General features: G+C 39.8%; 3 protein-coding genes across 7 annotated transcripts in view; 1 reads left to right on the top strand and 2 right to left on the bottom strand.

Moving 5' to 3' along the window:
- The window catches only part of pex3 (peroxisomal biogenesis factor 3), a 27,443-nt gene extending 27,263 nt beyond the window's left edge, over nt 1–180 (bottom strand). For both annotated transcript variants that reach the window (XR_009806870.1, XM_061901137.1), the window contains exon 1: nt 1–180. This exon is cut by the window's left edge and continues 200 nt beyond it. The gene's annotated coding sequence lies outside the window, so the exon portion shown is untranslated.
- A 68-nt stretch (nt 181–248) lies between these two features.
- adat2 (adenosine deaminase tRNA specific 2) lies at nt 249–4,724 on the top strand. Of its 3 annotated transcripts, XM_061901141.1 has the most exons (7): nt 250–512; nt 799–903; nt 2,198–2,348; nt 2,423–2,529; nt 2,595–2,667; nt 2,779–2,827; nt 2,902–4,724. In XM_061901141.1, exons 1-6 carry the CDS (start codon nt 432–434, stop codon nt 2,805–2,807), a joined length of 546 nt encoding a protein of 181 aa, XP_061757125.1. In that variant the 5' UTR covers nt 250–431; the 3' UTR covers nt 2,808–2,827; nt 2,902–4,724. The 3 variants fall into 3 exon arrangements, with proteins under 3 accessions (XP_061757126.1, XP_061757125.1, XP_061757124.1); XM_061901140.1 differs by having other exon boundaries at nt 2,779–4,724; XM_061901142.1 differs by lacking the exon at nt 799–903 and having other exon boundaries at nt 249–512; nt 2,779–4,724.
- aig1 (androgen-induced 1 (H. sapiens)) overlaps nt 4,641–20,000 on the bottom strand; it is a 25,304-nt gene continuing 9,944 nt past the window's right edge. The window contains exons 2-6 of one of the 2 annotated variants that reach the window (XM_061901139.1): nt 15,302–15,457; nt 15,054–15,155; nt 6,273–6,388; nt 6,028–6,194; nt 4,641–5,960 (exon numbers count right to left, since the gene is read on the bottom strand). In XM_061901139.1, coding sequence (XP_061757123.1) covers nt 5,941–5,960; nt 6,028–6,194; nt 6,273–6,388; nt 15,054–15,155; nt 15,302–15,457 — 561 coding nt within the window. In that variant the 3' untranslated portion in view covers nt 4,641–5,940. Of the gene's footprint in view, nt 5,961–6,027; nt 6,195–6,272; nt 6,389–11,728; nt 11,844–15,053; nt 15,156–15,301; nt 15,458–20,000 lie in introns of those variants that run through there. The other variant, XR_009806871.1, reaches the window with a different exon arrangement.

The following is a 20,000-nucleotide window of genomic DNA, read 5'->3' as shown; positions in this document are numbered from 1 at the left end:
ATGCTATCTGTCAGAAGCATGTCACTCAATAGCGGCAAGAAGTACAGTAAGGTTCCGGTTAATGTTTTCAAAACAAGCCAGAGAACGAATACATCGGAACTCATTGTGTAGGATATATTTTGATTCAGCACGTTGTCACAGAAACATAACTTAACTCCAACAAAAAAACTGAAGTACAGGGGGAGACTAGCTTAAGTATAACATTTATGATGAAGTAAATATTAACTTCCGGTTAGTTAAACACGAAACCGGTCCGTCCAATATTGTCTTCCCTTGTCGGGTTTAGCGTGAAACACCTACAGAACTAAAACCACTCCCGAGTAATCAGAAACGTGAACACGTGTTTACAGAAAACCCCTTATAGAAATAGTAGGTGGTAAAGTATCGTCCTTCAACGTGAACTAAAGAAAAAATAAAGTAACAAGTTCGCAATGGACACAGAGGACAGTAAAGCTCTTTTTTGTGTGACTGACGGGGACATTGAAAAGTGGATGAACCGCGCTTTTGACATGGTCAGTAATTACTGTAAAATAATGACCAATTTACACATTTAAGCTAAGTAATGTTTTTTGCTGTATACATGATGGGAGTATTATGTTTTGTTGTGATTGTGTGTGTGTGTGTGTTTTTTGATTGATTGAAACTTTTATTAGTAGATTGCACAGTACAGTACATATTCCGTACAATTGAACACTAAATGGTAACACCCGAATAAGTTTTTCAACTTGTTTAAGACGGGGTCCACGTTTATCAATTCATGGTGTGTGTGTGCGCGTGTGTTTGTGTTTGTGTGTGTAGGCTAACGATGCCCTGAACAACGGAGAAGTTCCAGTTGGATGTTTGATGGTCTACAAGGATGAGGTGGTGGGGAGGGGAAGGAACGAGGTCAACAAGACCAAAAACGTAAGCGTGTCTAAACACACTCCATCTAAGGCAGGGGTCGGCAAACCGGGGCTCTGGAGCCGCATGCGGCTCTTTGACCACTCTGATGTGGCTCAGCCGCATACTTGCCGACCGCCCAGAGAAGTCTTGTAGATTTCCAAATTTCAGTGTCTCTATCAGAAATCTCCCGGTTAAACATTTTTCGATTTTCACCCAGACATCAACTTTGAGGACGTGCCTTGATGACAATGCCTCGAACACCCCTTCTACATGTCATCGCGTCAGGATTTTCACAATGCTACCTGCGTGCTGGCCGGCCGGTCACATTTTGAGTGCGACCTCTATCTGAACTCCTACGCAACTGCAAGGCATAGTTGGTCAACAGCCATACAGGTCACATTGAGCTAGGGTTGTAATATAAACAACTTTAACACTCTTACTAATATGCGCCACACTGTGAACCAACACCAAACAAGAATGACAAACACATTTCAGGAGAACATCCTCACTATAACACAACATGAACACGACAGAACAAATACCCAGAATCCCATGTATCCCCGAATTTCCGGGCTACATTATACACCCAACCCCGCCCACCTCAACCGACGCACGGAGGGGTGGGAGGGGGGGTTGTGTTGGTGGTAGCTGGGTGTATAATGTAGCCCGGAAGAGTCAGGGATACATGGGATTCTGGGTATTTGTTCTGTCGTGTTTATGTTGTGTTATAGTGAGGATGTTCCTTTGAAATGTGTTTGTCATTCTTGTTTGGTGTGGGTTCACAGTGTGGCGCATATTAGCAAGACTGCTAAAGTTGTTTAAACGGCCACCCTCAGTGTGACCTGTATTGCTGTTGAATAAGGATGCCTTGCAGTCCCTTACGTGTGTCTGCAGTTGCCTCTTCAAACAATTATTTGGGCTGGCAAGCTATTTGTACAAGCATCATTATTGTTCATTGGGTGAACACCAGCGTACATACGAGAGAATAATTACTCTGAAATTCGTGAGTCTCCCGGGAAAATTGGGAGGGTTGGCAAGTGTGACGCTGTCAGGCGGCATTCATTTAAAACTCGCGGGCCGCACTAACATTACATTTTCATATTAAGGTGCGGGCAGCGTGTCTGATACCCCTGGTTTATGCATAGCACAAAGACAAAAAAACTCTGTATGCTGTATTATTTCATTATAAATTTCAAAAGAGTAATGTGGCTCCCATTGTTTTCTTTACTTTGTGAAACGGGTCAAAATGGCTCTTTGAGTGGTAAAGGTTGCAGACCCCTGATCTAAGGCATATATAACTTTTGTGTGTGTTTAGGCAACTCGCCATGCAGAAATGGTGGCCTTGGACCAGGTCCTGAACTGGTGTGGTCAAAACAATCTGGACGTGAGAAGCGTGTGTGAACAGACGGTGTTGTACGTCACTGTGGAGCCATGCATCATGTGTGCTGCTGCTCTACGTCTCACGAGTATCCTTCTGGATTATTTCGGGTGGTCCCCACCTCCATCATTGCATCACTAGTCACCTTTGACCCACCTGCAGACTTTCCCGTGGTGGTTTACGGCTGCAAGAATGAGCGCTTTGGCGGTTGCGGATCAGTCCTGGATATCTCTTCTGCAGACCTGCCTCACACTGGAACATCCTTCAGGGTGTGTATTTTCTCATAAATCATATTTATGTCCTAATATGTTTGTGTGTGTGTGTGTGCCAACAGTGTGTTTCAGGCCACAGAGCAGAAGAAGCTGTGGAGATGTTAAAGATGTTTTATAAGCAAGAGAACCCAAATGGTGACAGCAGAACCTTTATCTCTCCATTCTTTTACACATAAAGTGGACTATCAAAAGTCGAACGGGTTCACCATAATTTTTAGTTAATGTTGTTTTGTTTTTCTCTTTCAGCCCCCAAACCCAAAACCAGAAAAGAGTGAGCCGGATTAGTAGTTTAAATGTTTGTACACTATTTTATGTTTTGTCGTGATTTCTAATAAAAATAATAACCTTTAATCTATTTTATGATTAAAGGAATTCTTATTGTTATGACATCACAGACAATGATGAGTCTTGAGTACAGAGAGGAGGTAGAACATCTGGTGGATTGGTGCAAAAGCAACAACCTTTGCATCATGTAAAAAAAGACCAAGGTGATGGTGGTGGACTTCAGGAAAGATGGGCACCCACATTTATCCTGCACACCTGAAAAGCAGATGAGGAAGTGGTCTCCAGCTTCAGGTATCTCGGGGTTTCTCTATCCAGAGACCTTACCTGGAGCCACGACAGTTCCTGCCTGCCCAAGAAGGCACATCAGCGTCTTTTACTTCTTCGGTAAGCTGAATCGTGCGGCACTTGGGAGCTCCATTCTTAGGGGCTTCTGGAGATGTGTGGTAGAGAGCACCTTCGGCACCATAACGGTGTTGCACAGCAGCTGTACGGCCGAAGAGAAGGAGACACTGCATAGGGTGGTGAAAGCTGCTCAGAGGAGCGTTCCACCACTTCTGACTTCTTCATCGGCAGATGCAGAAAGAGTGCTCTGAGCAAGGAGGATTTCACCCACCCTGCACATCCTCTCTTTGAGCCCCTTCACTCAGGCAAGAGGCTGTAGAGCATCCAGAGTAGGACCACAAGACTGAGGAACATATTCTGAAAGCTGTTAAGAAGTTTGAACTCTGATGATGTGGATCGCAGTCTCCACAAATAATATTTATCTTGTACTAATGTGCTGAATTCAGATTTTATTTGGATTGAATCGCCGCCTTTTTTTTTTTTTTTTACATATATTTCCACTATCGAATCACACTTTATTGTAGTTTTCGATTATTCTATTTGTAATATATTCATATTAACCTATGTCATTTACAACCTACTCTAATTAAATTATATTCTATTCAAATGTTGTACATACTATTGTTCATGTGGTGCTTTTTGGTTTAGATCTTGGATTACCATCCATCCATTTCTACCGCTTGTCCCTTAGACTTCCGGTAATATATTCCATGACATCTGATATGTGTCACCTGTGACAGAGTTCCATGAATCATTTTGTGGTTAAATAAGGGCTCCAATAACTAATTGTACAAAAACAAAATGACGACTACAATAAGTGTGTGCATGCGGCGGAATAATTTGTATTTGTGTGTTGTTGCACTGAGGAAGGACACCACTTTTATTATTTTTGGTAAATGTCTCTCAAGTTTGAGGTGAAGTCTCCTCAAGGTAGCGCATTGAGGGAAAGTCCTATTAGAGATGATAAAATGCTGAGAAAGTGTATAAATCAACATTGGTTTCATGCTTGCTCAAACGCTGTGACCATCATTAAGGATAAAGATGGTGTCATTGAACCTCCTTTTCGTGTAGACTTCTAAGGAGCTGCATGACAGCATTTTCTCTATTAAAAATGCGATTCCTTCCAATTAGAGTAATTTGATGGCAATATGAAGCATTAGTCTGGACAGTTTTGTTTACTTAGTTCTTGAACATATTGTTGCACATTTGGACACACATAATGTGAATCTCCTTTCAGCTCATTATGCTTAGTGCTGAGCAGACTACTTGAGTGTTTCAATGTGTCAATTCAGCGGAGGAGAGGACATGCTAATGAACACACAAGGTGAAAACGCTAATGAAGAATGTATTTGATTGAGGAATAAGTGTAATGTAAAGTTATCACATTGTGAGAGAACTTCAAAATAAAGCAGAGTTAAGACACGAAGGTGGTAGTTTGTCTGAAAATAAAGAAGGATCCAAAGATGACAACATACTTCACCTTGACTGAAAACAACTTAGTTTATTGATCAGAGAATTGATGTTGACCTGTTTTGACCCAATAAATATTGTTTATTTGCAGAGTTCATCAGCCTGTGGATGTGTTTCTCCACGACCAACAAGTAATATACTTAAACAACCCTCAACCCAAAATAAAACATAAGTAGTATTCATTGTTTTTGTTGGTTTGCAAGCTTTTTAACATTCAAGTCATTGCATCGTCACAGGGGGAAGAATTACAAGAATACTTGAAGAAATAATGGCAACCATGAACAACTTGTATGGAGAGCCCTTATCGAGGCCTTTCATGTGATGTATGATTTGATGGGGTTTATCGCAAAATATTTTTTGACACCTTGTAAACTTAGATGACTTTTGATCTAAAACCACCCTGACATCAAGGCTTTGACCTGTCAGGAGATGTGAAGACTACAAAGATATGTGAACAAATGAATGTTGCAGTCAATGGAATCCTATCATCAGTACACTTTTTACTTAAATCCTGAGTGTGTGAATGTTGACAATGTGGTACCATTACAAATGCCCTCCATTTTCTACCGCTAATCCCTCTCAGGGTAATGGGGGTGGCTGGAGCCTATGCCAACTGCATTCGGGCAGAAGGCGGCGTACACCCTGGACTTACTGATACTGTACATTTGCCAGAAATAACCATTCCTTTTTAAAATAATATGCAACCACACAAGTTAGCCTATTACCGTCCGTTACGTAGCCAAGATGACGAATGTAGAGAGAGGTAAGTGTCCTATCACCGCACACTCACTAATTTCAGTGTTCGAAATACAACATCCGGATACAGACAGTGTATGTAATGCTTTTTATCGTACTTCTAAGTGTGGACACTAACGCACTTGAAGGACTAAGTTTAAGAATCAAAGTGCACCAATTGAGACACAGCACAGAGTATTCAATCTATAAAGTTAGACAAGTTTGTAATGGTTATTTCTGTTAATTGCATAAAAAACAGTAGAAGATTTGGGACAGTACTTCAGTGACAGCATTCACACACTCAGAAACTTAATAGGCTACACAGTATACTAATTGAAGAGTACTGACAGAAGTCTTTCATTTGAGACACATGTACCATCTAATGCGTGTTTATAAAAAAGCCAACATCAGCAGCCATTTGGTTTGTTTACATGTCCCTCATGTTAATGGATGAAAGTAAAAGGTAGCAATATCTTGCAGATCCACTGAGGTTATCTTTGTGCTGTCCAGGTGGGCAGGGTGTGACCCCCCATCCTCATGTGTGCTGGCAAGGCCTAATGTGATGCCCAAGAAGGTTCACTCACCTTTGACCTTTCCTGGGAGGAAAAGAGGCAGGTTTGAGGGGGGGCACATGTCCATGCACGTGTGTGTGGGCGTGCATACCTGTGTGCGGTTTGTACCAGACGTAGCTGTTGAGGATCTCTCCAAGGACGTAGAAAATGCAAAGAACCGCAGTGAGTGCACTGAAAAAGAGGACACGGGCCAGCGGCGTGATACGCTCGAGGATGGGGTACACCCAAACGCCTGTCACATGGTGGACCCAGCAAGTCCTGCAGGAGAACCACGGTTACAGCAGGACCTGCACATTGCATACAAATTGACATTTAAAATATGAGTGGTGGTCCTACCAGAGGATGTACCCCACGCCGAAGGAGCACACGGCCGCCAGGCCACATGATCTATCCGGGTAGCGATGGTGTGTGGTCCGCATCTCGATGATAATAAACGGCAGAACTGTAGTGTGCTGAAAAGAGGAAAAACACTTTTTTTTACGAAGTTTCACTTTGTTCAGACAATGTAGAACTAAGGTGTCCAAAGTGCACTAAATCTGCTTTTATTGTCCCTGTGCATATGGTAGAATTTTTTATTATTAATTAAATCTATTAGATATTACTCCAATAATGTTTGGACATTTTGGTTTCCAAACTTGTTCCAGTAAGGGTTGCATACCCAATAATTGAAGATAAAGATGCTGAGGTGGCGAGTTGTCCAGGGTGTATGCCGCCTTCCGCCCGAATGCAGCTATGATAGGCTCTAGGGACCCCCCGCGACCCCGAACGGGACAATCGGTGGCAAATGGATGGATAGATGGATGGATGACAATCTATGCAAAAGCTATTTACAGAACATCATAGCTTTATGTCATCGATGACAAAGCTAAATCGTGTCATATATAATCATGGATCTGATTAATAATTTATTTTATTTTTACAATATGTCAAGGACCAATGAAAAAAGGAGATTATGATTTTGGACATCTGCCATGCTGTATTACAACTCCTGGGAAAACAATGGAATCACCAGTCATGGAGGAGGTCCATTCTGGCGTTTCATTTTGTAAAAAAAAAAAAACCAAAAAAACAGACATGACACAGAACAATAATAATTTAAAATGGTGACTTTCTGGCTTTAAGAAACACTAAAATAAATCAATACAATACACTGTGGTAGTAAACGTTTCATTTTTAGATCAAACATAGTGAAACATATATGGAATTATAAACAAAACTAAAAACAAATATAAAAAACTAACAAAAAAACTACAACATATCCCTAGGAATGCAACAAATATAGATTTTAACAGTAAAATTATAGTTTGTGTCTATGTTTCTTAAACTGTGGTATATGGGTTTTATCCAGTGGTACGCCAAAGCATTGCTTAACTCACTCTGACAGTTGAGCACGATAACACAATGAGTTAGAACAGGGGTCGGGAACCTTTTTGGCTGACAGAGCCATGAAAGCCAAAAATTTTTAAAATGTATTTCCGTGAGAGCCATATGTTTTTTTTAACACTGAATACAACTAAATGCGTGTTTTTTTAAGTAAGACCAACATTTTTACAGTATAACGAGTCTATTATTCTTTTTAATAACATTGTTATTCTAAAATTACCCAATAATAAATATAATACTGTACTTCTTACCATTAATGCGACATCTTGAACGGGTGCGATGGAAAACGGATGGTTGGATTAAAATGCATGAGAATGTTTTATCATTTGAACGTTATTTTTAACACTGTGATTACCAGCGGAATTATTAATTACTTATCGTGTTAAGCAATGTCAGCTAAGATTTATCTACGAGCCAGATGCAGTCATCAAAAGAGCCACATCTCGCTCTAGAGCCATAGGTTCCCTACTCCTGAGTTACAATAATAGGAAAGTAAGTGTTTTCCTTAAATTGTACACCTTACTGTACATTTCTTAATGCAGTTCTGAAGTGAAGTTAGTGTAGTTATTTACAGTATATATGGAATTTATTTTGATGCTTCATGTCATAACATTATATTTCCAATTACAGTATAGGCATTATATACAGTATGCGGTCCCCTCCAAGGTTTCTCATTGTATCCAATAGATTTTTTTCTTGCCCTGATGTGGGATCTGAGCAGAGGATATCATTGTGGCTTGTTCAGCCCTTTAAGACACTTGTGATTTAGGGCTATATAAATAAACTTTGATTAATTGATTGATTGATTGAAATGCAACAAACATTACATTACTAACATGAACATTAGTATTACAGATTTATGCATAAATTAAGTAGATATTTAAGTATTTTTATTTTAAGAAAAAAAGGTGTAATGTAAAATGTGTTACATTATTAGATAATACTGAATACAAATGGGGCTTCACGGTGGCAGAGGGGTTAGTGCGTCTGCCTCACAATACAAAGGTCCTGCAGTCCTGGGTTCAAATCCAGGCTCTTAATCTTTCTGTGTGGAGTTTGCATGTTCTCCCCGTGAATGCGTGGGTTCCCTCCGGGTACTCCGGCTTCCTCCCACTTCCAAAGACATGCACCTGGGGATAGGTTGATTGGCAACACTAAATTGGCCCTAGTGTGTGAATGTGAGTGTGAATGTTGTCTGTCTATCTGTGTTGGCCCTGCGATGAGGTGGCGACTTGTCCAGGCCTTCCGCCCGATTGCAGCTGAGATAGGCGCCAGCGCCCCCCGCGACCCCCGCGACCCCGTAAGGGAATAAGCGGTAGAAAATGGATGGATGAATACAAATGTATACAATTTCATGCAGTACATGTATTTCCTTCTGTTAAAACAAAGAGAACAAATACATTTAGTAAAGAAAATGAAGTATGTTATTCAGCCACATTATTTCCAGGCTTTTGCGAGCCACATAAAATGATGTGTGCGGGCCAGATGTTGCGGATTCTCGCTCATCAGCCCAGACATTAGCTGTGGATTAGTGATAAATAAATAAATGATAAATAGGTTGTACTTGTATAGCGCTTTTCTACCTTCAAGGTACTCAAAGCGCTTTGACACTACTTCCACATTTACCCATTCACACACACATTCACACACTGATGGAGGGAGCTGCCATGCAAGGCGCTAACCAGCACCCATCAGGAGCAAGGGTGAAGTGTCTTGATCAGGACATAACGGATGTGACGAGGTTGGTACTAGGTGGGGAATGAACCAGAGACCCTCGGGCTGCGCACGGCCTCTCTCCCACTGCGCCACATGGGCAGACTAGGACAGACTGGGTGCTCTTGGTTGCTTTGTTGGCTCTGTTCCTGTTTCTGGCCATGCTGCCCACCACCACAGCAAACAATGGCATGAAGCACTGCAGAGGCCACGGCAGTGTACAATATGTGGATGTTAAAATGGTGTTCTTGTTTTGTTTTGTTGTTTGTCTGTGCATGGTGCAATCGTATGTGTGCCATCCATCCATTTTCTACCGCTTGTCTATCCCAGCTGCATACGTACGAAGGGCGGGGTACACCAAGGACAAGTCACCAGCTCCTCACAAGGCCAACACGGATACAACAATAAATATGTATTATTTATTTATTCATCTATCAGTAGAAGCATTTAAGTCTCACCTTAAAACTCATTTGTATACTCTAGCCTTTAAATAGACTCCCTTTTTAGACCAGTTGATCTGCCTTTTCTTTTCTTTTTCTCCTATGTCCCATTCTCCCTTGTGGAGGGGATCCGGTCCGATCCGGTGGCCATGTACTGCTCGCCTGTGTATCGGCTGGGGACATCTCTGCGCTGCTGATCCGCCTCCGCTTGGGATGGTTTCCTGCTGGCTCCGCTGTGAACGGGACTCTTGCTGCTGTGTTGGCTCCGCTTTGGACTGGACTTTCGCGGCTGTGTTGGATCCATTATGGATTGAACTTTCACAGTATCATGTTAGACCCGCTCGACATCCATTGCTTTCGTCCTCTCCGAGGTTCTCATAGTCATCATTGTCACCGACGACCCACTGGGTGTAAGTTTTCCTTGCCCTTATGTGGGCCTACCGAGGATGTTGTAGTGGTTTGTGTTGTGGTTTGTGCAGCCCTTTGAGAAACTAGTGATTTAGGGCTATATAAGTAAACATTGATTGATTGATTTCTCTTTTTTTGTTGTGTTATACTTTGTAGCTGTAAATATCAGCTCTGTTCTCTTTAATGTATTTTACATCCTTTGTGTTCTTTGATATTTCCCTTTTTGAGGACTTTTTGTATCTGCACTGCAACCAAATAATTCACCCATAGTGGGATAATCAAAATAAATCATATCCTATCCCAACTTTCTACTAACATAATTTAACTCACTTATGTCTTAGCTCTACTTTGGCGTGACAAGCTCGTCGGTGGTGATCCCGAAAACGCTGCATCATATTGGAGGTATTAGACCTTTTAGCCTTTAGCAGGCTTTGCAAATGGGTAGGTCAACATCTTCAATGACTCCCTGGTCATTTTTAAAGTACCTGAAATGTTCCCACACTGCTGACATCAGCTTTTTTGGGGGTTTAAAAAAAACCCACTTTGTCTTTCTACCATTTTAAGCTAATGTAGCATGCTAGCGTGTCTCTCGATAGGTGTGTATAGGCTTGTGCACCGCTGGTGGGGAGATCCATTTTCTTATTTTTTTATTTTATACGGTGTGGCGAAGTTGGGAGAGTGGCCGTGCCAGCAAACTGAGGGTTACTGGTTCAATCCCCACCTTCTACCATCCTAGTCACGTCTGTTGTGTCCTTGAGCAAGACACTTCACCCTTGCTCCTGATGGGTCCTGGTTAGCGCCTTGCATGGCAGCTCCCGCAATCAGTGTGTAAATGTGTGTGTGTATGGGTGAATGTAGAAATAGTGTCAAAGCGCTTTGAGTTCCTTAAAAAGGTAGAAAAGCGCTATACAAGTACAACCCATTTACCATGGTGTAACTTTGTTTTATTGTTCAAATGCAGGTTTTTCCGAAAATTATGTTCCAGCATAATGTCCGTTCATAGCAAGTGAGGGAGACTGAAACACATGGTGCTATGGAGCATTTGCGATTAAATACCCATGATGAATTAAATTACGGTTAATAATATCATAGTGAGGTAGGAAAAAAATGTGTGAACACTCCTTTTTAACTGCAGACGAATGAACATATGTAATATGATGCAGGTTTAGAAAATAAAAATTTACAGGGTGATTTTCAAATTTTTTCCTCAGAATTGAGTGATTTTACTCTGCTTGAACTCAAAACGAAAATGTTACTACCACAATTTATATTCTTGATTTACTTTAGTGTTCCTCAAAGCCAGAATGTTGAAATTTGAAATTAAGTTTTGTGTCATGTCTTTTTGTCTGCTTTTGTTCTACAAAATTAAACAACTGATAGAACATTCTCCAAGTCTGATGTTTGGATAATTTTTTCCAAGGGTTGTAGAAGACCAAGATGAAGGAAAACAAAGATGGCTGCCGTTGTTCAAAGATGAATACGAGTGATAAAATGTTGTACAACACAAAGTCAAAAAGAACATTTCTTTTTTTTTCTTAATCAAACACACTTATCATTTTGTTGACTTTTTATATCCACTACGAACGCACGTTTCTGCATGCTTGTGTGCTTTTTAGCAAAGAACTCCCCCGCAGAAACCTGACGAGGTCAGACTCGCAAGGCCAACTACTGTATGTCACTTTAGTGAGGGTGTGGGGGGCTAAAATCCTAGCTTCTCTTAATTTGTACACACGCGCACACACTTTTTAGTCTGCTGGTTGTTTATGTTTGTCTTGAGTGGACTTGTCATACTTGAGCGCTCAAAGTATAGAGAAGCTTCTAGATCTTTCACCCTGTTGTCCCTCTCACCTTCATTACCCCTTCCCCCTTGATGTTTGCGGTTTGGCCCAGGCAGCCATCTTTTTGTGTTTGTGGAAAATCCCACCCACACCTTGGCTGCAGAAGCAGTGATCGTTCCTGCGGTCTAGAACAAAAACCGGGACAACATCACACTGACATAATGAACTCATTGGGGAGCCAAGTTACATGACAAAGGGAGGTAAAGTAATGGCTAAATCAGGCTAGAATTAAGGTTTTAGAATGGCCTTCTCAAAGTTATGACTTAAATGTGTGGGCAATGCTGAAGAATCAAGTCCATGTCAGAGAACCAACAAATTTAGCTGAACAGCACCAATTTGGTCAAGAGGGAGGAGTGGTCAAAAGCTCAACCAGAAGCTTGCCAGAAGCTTGTGGATGGCTACCAAAAGCGCCTTATTGCAGTGAAACTTGCTAAGGGACATTTACCAAATATTAACATTGCTGTATGTATACTTTTGACCCAGCAGATTTGGTAACATTTTCAGAAGACCCATAATAAATTCATAAAAGAACCAACCTTTATGAATGTTTTTTGTGAAAAACAAGTATGTGCTCAAATCATTCTATCACAAAAAAATAAGAGTTGTAGAAATTATTGGAAACTAAAAGACAGCCGTGATTTTCTTTTCTTTACAAGTGTATGTAAACTTTTGCCCACGACTGTATGTGTATCATAAACAAACATATGGCAGATGAAGTTTTACTCATATTTTGTAAATCCATAAAAAATATAGGACTTTAAATATGAAAGGGTTGTATCTATCCAGCCAGTATTTACATGTGTCGTCATGGTGATGTAGTGTGTGTCTGAATGCTACAACAGCATCTTATTCCCAGCTGTATGTAACTCTGTAGATGAAACTTTATTTCTCTTGTGGATCAATACAATTTGTCTAAGTCTAAGTTGTTATTATACCCTCCCTGAAGTGTTTAGTTCAAATATTTGTGAACTCGTGATGCGTTAATATGGTGTCCGTGTCTCATAAATGTGTGTGCACGCAAGTCGGAGAGACATTTTTTAACAGTTAATGTCAAACTGTCACTGTCAATCTAATAAACGTATTAAAATGTACAAATATTTCTGTTATTCTGCTTGTTACATTCTTGTTGATCAAATGTGTTCAGTATAGGGTTGTTGATGGTCACGTCAACGTAGCATCTCCATCCAGCCATGATCTACCGCTTGTCCCTTTTGGGGTTGTGGGGGTGCTGGAGCCTACCCTAACTGCAGTCTGGCATAAAGCAGGGTAAACCCTGGACAAGTCGCCATCTCATCGCAGGGCCATGTAGCATCATAGACATTGATGATGTAGCATCATCATTTCTTTTTCATAGTCACATAGTTCATTGATCACGGCCCAACCAAATTCGCATTTAACGTCCCAGGATGTCCAAACGCAGCAGATATATGTGCAGTAGCCTTGTGTTTTATGATGTGGTCGCGCACCCTTCTTCAGCTGTTCTTAGCTTGAGACGCAGCCAGTATATGGTGCCAGCGTTTTGACTAGGGCTGGGACAATTCGTTGACTTAGTCTAGTGTTTCTTTAACACAGGGCAATAGTGTGTATGTCTGCTTTGTGCCATTGTTGGGCGAGCCAAAATATATATTTCTTAAAGGCCTACTGAAACCCACTACTACCGACCACGCAGTCTAATAGTTTATATAACAATGATGACATATTAACATTGCAACACATGCTAATACGGCCGGTTTAGTTAACTAAATTACAGTTTTTTGTTGAAAACGTCGTGGAATGATGACGCGTGTTTGTGACGTCTTGGGTTGGAGGGGACATATTAGCCCAGCACCACACACGGCTAAAAGTAGTCTCTTTTCATCGCATAATTACACAGTAATTTGGACATCTGTGTTGCTGAATCTTTTGCAATTTGTTCAATTAATAATGGAGACTATAAAGAATAATGCTGTTGGTGGAAAGCGGTGGATTGCAGTTGCCTTTAGCACCGAAACACAGGCTGTGTTTCTTTGTTTGTTGTGAAGCTTTAACACAGAGCGATCAAGCGAACATGTTTCTCTACGTCAACCAGCAAGATTTTGGATGGGAAAATTGTGATATTAAGTCGGCTCTTACCGAGACTTCAGTGGATTATGAGACTTCCTCCTGCAGCTCAAAAAGGCAGCTGTGATCTTGGCTCCTCCATTGGCTTCTCTGAGAGACACTGCCGTTCACCGCAGCCATCCGACTTTCAGGTATGACTACAATCTCACTAAAACACTATTAAAACAATAAGCAGATAAGGGATCTTCCAGAATTATCCTAGTAAATGTGTCTAATTACATCTGAAACGGTCCCACTGCCGCCACTTTTTATTTTTTTTGTGCTTCACTCTAACTTTCCTCATCCACAAATCTTTCATCCTCGCTCAAATTAATGGGGGAATTGTCGCTTTCTCAGTCCGAATAGCTCTTGCCGCAGGAGGCTCACAGTATAAACAATGTGAGGATGTGAGGAGCCCTCACACAGGTGACGTCACGCGCACATCGTCTGCTACTTCCGGTAAAGGCAAGGCTTTTTTATTAGCGACCAAAAGTTGCTAACTTTATCGTCGCTGTTCTCTACTAAATCCTTCCAGCAAAAATATGGCTATATCGCGAAATGATCAAGTATGACACATAGAATGGACCTGCTATCCCCGTTTAAATAAAAACATCTCATTTCAGTGGGCCTTTAACTGTGGTCTGTATGGTACTATACTGCTACTATAATATACATTTCCACCACTTGTGGCAGTAATGACAATGTCAAACAAACAGAAGAAGTCTGGAGCTAAAGTCATAGAAGTTTCTTAGCCAAAAAAATTATGACATAAGTTGTGAATAAGCCTTACCAAAGCCTAAGTTTTATGCGTCAATTTTATTTTTTGTGATTAACACATGGTCTCATATAATTTGACAAGTTTGTAAACTGTAAGTATAGGTTAATATACACACGCATGCTTGCACGCACATTGGTGGTGTTCTGGTTGTTTCTGTCCTTGGCAAGAGCATCGAGGCATACAGTTGCCTGTTCCATCACCTCCTGAAGAGCTGGAGCCCATAAACACGTGCACACACACACATGCTCGGTAGTAACAAGATACTAACACAGATAGCAGTTTCAAGCTTTTTGTTGTGCATCAGTCATGTGATACATCAGTCATGTAATGCAGAGTCTAGGGTGTCAAAAATCAGATGAATAGCAAATAGTGTGTATGTCTGCTCTGTGCCACCACTTTGTGGTGGTAGTCTTCCTTAGGAAGTGTTATTGTTGTTCCATTGCAAGCGTCTGTTGCCTCTGGCAACAGAGTCACTCACCATGCCATGGTTGAGCCATTGAGGAATGAAGTTGTCGAGGAGTTTGGGGTAGACCAGCTCTCGGTCATAGAGGTAGAGACTCCAGAAAGTGAACACTACAAACTGGAGGCCCAAAAGAAAAAAGACGCTTACAAATAATAAAAGATGGAAGATACAGTAAATGATAATCAAAACAAGATCATTCACTGACATCCTATTTCAAGCTACTCTGTGTGTGGATGTGTGTATCTGTGTGCCCATGTGCTTACCGCTCCAACAGGGAACGCCAGCACGGCCATCAACCAATCCCTGAGGCTAATCAGCTTCCTCAGCTGCCTTTCCTGCTCCCTATTTTCTCCTCCTTTTGTCAGTAGACTGGAGACATCGATCAGCACACACACAGCGAAAAACACCGCCTGGATCACCTGCAAGGTTGAAACATTAGAGACAGCTCTCTGGGTCATACAATTACAATAAAAGCAAATTTTCTTAAAGGGAAACTGCACTTTTTTTTATTTTACCTATCGTTCACAATCCTTATGTGAGACAAGAACACGTGTCTATTTGTTTAGGATTTTAAAAATGTTAAAAAACGCTTGCAAGATCCGGCTATAATAAAACAAGTACTACCCATTTATTTTTTTAATAAGAGTCACCCTTGTAGCCTTCAAAGCCGTCTAAAACAATTAAAAAAACATCTATGAACGTTTTATATACACGTTGCAAATCTATATATTATTTAGTAAAAGACACAATCATAACAATATGTAATATGTACAATATGTACCATATTTTGGTAATTTTATGCACAGCCAGAACTAATTATTCGGCCAATTTATTTCCGTTTCCATAGCACAGTGGTTCTCAACCTTTTTTCCGTGATGTGCCCCCTGTGAACAATTTTTTGATTCAAGTACCCCATAATCAGAGCAAAGCATTTTTGGTTGAAAAAAGAGATACAGAAGTAAAATACAGCACTATGTCATCAGTTTCTGATTTATTAAATTGTATAACAGTGCAAACTGTTGCTCATTTGTAGTGGTCTTTCTTGAACTATTTGGAAAAAAAGATATACAAATAACTAAAAACTTGTTAAAAAATAAACAAGTGATTCAATTATGAATAAAGATTTCTACACATAGAAGTAATCAACTTAAAGTGCCCTCTTTGGGGATTGTAATAGAGATCCATCTGGATTCATGAACTTAATTCTAAACATATCTTCACAAAAAAAAGAAATCTTTAACATCAATATTTAGACTTAGACAAACTTTAATTTAAAGAACATGTCCACAAAAAAATCTAGCTGTCAACACTGAATATTGCATTGTTGCATTTCTTTTCACAGTTTATAAACTTACATTCATATTTTGTTGAAGTATTATTCAATAAATATATCTATAAAGGATTTTTGAATTGTTGCTAATTTGAGAATATTTTTTAAAAATCTCACGTACCCCTTGGCATACCTTCAAGTACCACCAGGGATACGCGTACCCTCATTTGAGAACCACTGCCATAGCAGCACACTTCCTACTTCCTGCATTTGTTCCTACTCCGGAATCAAACGCGAGTGTGTTTTCTAATCATGGCAGACTTGGTATTAAACAATGAAGATTACTATTTTTAGACAAATGAGAATTCACAACCTTATATTTTTAAAACTAAATTTACAGAGGATCAACTGCTGCTTCTAGAAGAGGCTGAAACATTGAAGCAGACAAAAGCCAAGAGAGTGCGACATGATAACGCTGCAAATCTGGAACTTTGAGCCAAGTCATGCCAAACTAATGGATTGTTTACCCAAATCAACTGAACACATCCCCGGCCAGCTGGACCAAACAGACAACTGTCCATTGAGTAAGTCGCTATAATATTGTTCAAGACACATGCAGCACATCACCATATACTACAGTGCATACGCTGTCGAGCTAGCTGTGTTCAAACAAAACATGAAATGTTGGCCAATATTTAACAGATACTGTAATATGAGTGTTAAAGTTTTTTAGTCACTACAAATCGGTGTTCTATCGCAGTGGTGTGCATTACAAACTCAAAAGCGTTTCGTGCTGACGTAGGGCTGGGCGATATATCGAAACACTCGATGTATCGCGTGTTTGTCTCCGTCCGATATAGTAAATGTCTATATCTTGATATTTGAGTATACTTTCTCACACAGATGCTTACAGCTGCGGGCATTACACTGCATGTGTTTCCCACTCTTTCTTGTCTCTCCTTTTCACTGAGACTTAAAACATGCGCATCTTCTTACATACGTCACCTACTGTCACACGTGCAACGTCACACGCCCTCCCAGAGTAGAAAGGTAGCTACATGGGTAACATTAGCCGTAGTGCTAACGGTGCGTTGCGAGTGGTAATACGAGAGAGAGAAGGTGCAAATCTGGTAAGAAATGGAGGAATAATAAATTCCCAAGAAAAACAGCACGGAGTACATCGTCTGGCGGTGGTTTGGCTTCAAGTGGGAATATGTTGAACAATTATGCTGCAAAAGCGTTGCTACAAAAAGTAGCAGCACTGCTAATTTGTGGCATCATTTGAAAAGTAATCCGCTGGAGAATGAAGAGTGTTTGAAACTGCATGTCAACATCTTCGTTCGGTGCAACACCCACAAAATGCCGAAGCAACTATTTCCAGATAAACACCGTATGAAAAAAAATCTACAACAGAAGGAGATAACGTCCGCAGGAACCAACCACAGAACGAAGGACATACACTATTTGATTTCCTATTATGCAGCTCATTTTTATCTGACAGTTTTTTTACATATCTTGTGTTACATCATGCACTAAAGTGCACTTAATTTGTTTTTAACTATTGTAGTGGCGTTCTGTACAAAAAGTGCACTTTTAATTTAGTGTTGTTTTGATATGTCATCTTAGTGATATCATGCACAAAAGTGCACTAATAGCTTGTTTTAAAATGTCACTGATAATCTTGCACTTTCTAATTTGGAAATGACATGAATGTTTGTGCCACTGTTTAATAAATACAGTTTTACTAAAGTGGCTTAGTTGTGATTTCCCTCTCTGCATGAAAGTTTAAACAGAGCATTTATTAATGCAGTATGAACAAGAATGTGTTAATGTAGACACATAGAATCATCATTCTGGTATTTATGCATCATAGTCATTCAAGGCTAAGGCAAAATATCCCGATACACATATCGTGTATCGTGACATGGCCCAAAAATATCGAGATATTAATAAAAGGCCATATCGCCAAGCCCTATGCTGACGTAGAAGTTAGCTTATCTCTTTCCATAGTTGGCTTTTACTGCTAATACCGTAGCACGCCCATGTGTTAGTACGATAGAAAAAGAGTTCCTCTGTGTTGGCTCCTGCATTAACAATGTCGCTACAGCTGGGTTAGTATACAAATGAAGTATTGTTGACGGTGTTTGAATGCATTTTTAAAGTGATTTAGAGGTAGAATAGATTGCTCCCGTTACTTGCAATGCTAGCCACCAAGAACAAGTCGATTTCTATATTTTAGAATGTGAAAAAAAACACTTTTGTCTTCTTGTCTCTCGTAAGGATTGTGAACAAAATTCCCAAAAAAGTGCAGTTCCCCTTTAAATAAATCTCTCTGACACTAGCTGTCTTTAGACTGTACCTAATGAATTGACAGTTTGGGTTTCCTTTTAGTAATGAGAGTTTGTCTGGGATGGGGATGCAGAAAATGCCCTTGTGTCTTCCTACTGGGAGTGTCAGGTGTCTCACAGAAGCTAGAACATTTTAAACCATCCACAAATGAATGTAGTGTTATTCTACAGTGAGAGTTAGCTTGCTGCTACACCCATGATGACTTTCAATGTGCGCTGAGCTTGCGATGAGCCACTCTATTGTTATTCAACACACACAATCAATACAGTTAGTAAACGAAGCAGGAAGCAACTGCATCTGCACTTGGGGGTTAGCACAGCACACCCCTTACTGGCCACTTCATTAGGTAAACACTATAATGAGATCCAGTACAAAGGCTGTATTTTTATTTTTTTTTCCCAAGATGGCGCCGCTGTAGTGGCTGCTGTTGGCAGGAACTCTGTGCTCTTGTGTCATCCTTTTGTGTTAACCTCTTGTTTTCATTTATATATATATATATATATATATATATATATATATATATATATATACATATATATATATTGATGTGTATTGGTTTGTTGGATTGCTAAAAAAAAAAAAAAATAGATTATATATATACAGCATATATATATATATATATATATATATATATATATATATATATATATTTTAGGGCTGCGAATCTTTGGGTGTCCCACGATTCGATTCAATTTCAATTTTTGGGGTCGCGATTCGATTATATATCAATTTTATCGATTTAACGCGATTCTCGATTCAAAAACGATATTTTTCCGATTCAAAACGATTCTGTATTCATTCAATACATAGGATTTCAGCAGGATCTACCCCAGTCTGCTGACATGCTAGCAGAGTAGTAGATTTTTTTTTAAAAGCTTTTATAATTGTAAAGGACAATGTTTTATTAACTGATTGTTTTAACTATCAAACGAACCAAAAATATGACTTATTTTATCTTTGTGAAAACATTGCACACAGTGTGTTGTCAAGCTTATGAGATGCGATGGAAGTGTAAGCCACTGTGACACTATTGTTCTTTTTTTTTAATTTTATAAATTTCTAATGAGAATGTCAATGAGGGATTTTTAATCACTGCTATGCTGACATTACAACTATTGATACTGTTGTTTCACTACTTTTGGTTTGTTCTGTGTCATGTTTGTGTCTCAATTGCTTTGTTTATTGCAATTCTGAGTTTTGCTGGGTCAGGTTTGGTTTTGGAATTGGATTGCATTGATAAGGTATTGATGTGTATTGGTTTGTTGGATTGCTAAAAATAAATAAAAAAATTAATAAAATAAAAAATGGATTTTTTTTTAAATGAGAATCGATTCTGAATCGCA

The sequence above is a fragment of the Nerophis ophidion genome, linkage group LG05, assembly GCF_033978795.1.
Source record: "Nerophis ophidion isolate RoL-2023_Sa linkage group LG05, RoL_Noph_v1.0, whole genome shotgun sequence".
Taxonomy (NCBI): domain Eukaryota; kingdom Metazoa; phylum Chordata; class Actinopteri; order Syngnathiformes; family Syngnathidae; genus Nerophis; species Nerophis ophidion.
The sequence above is the reverse complement of the archived record's forward strand: the minus strand, read 5'-3'. Positions and strand labels throughout refer to the sequence as shown.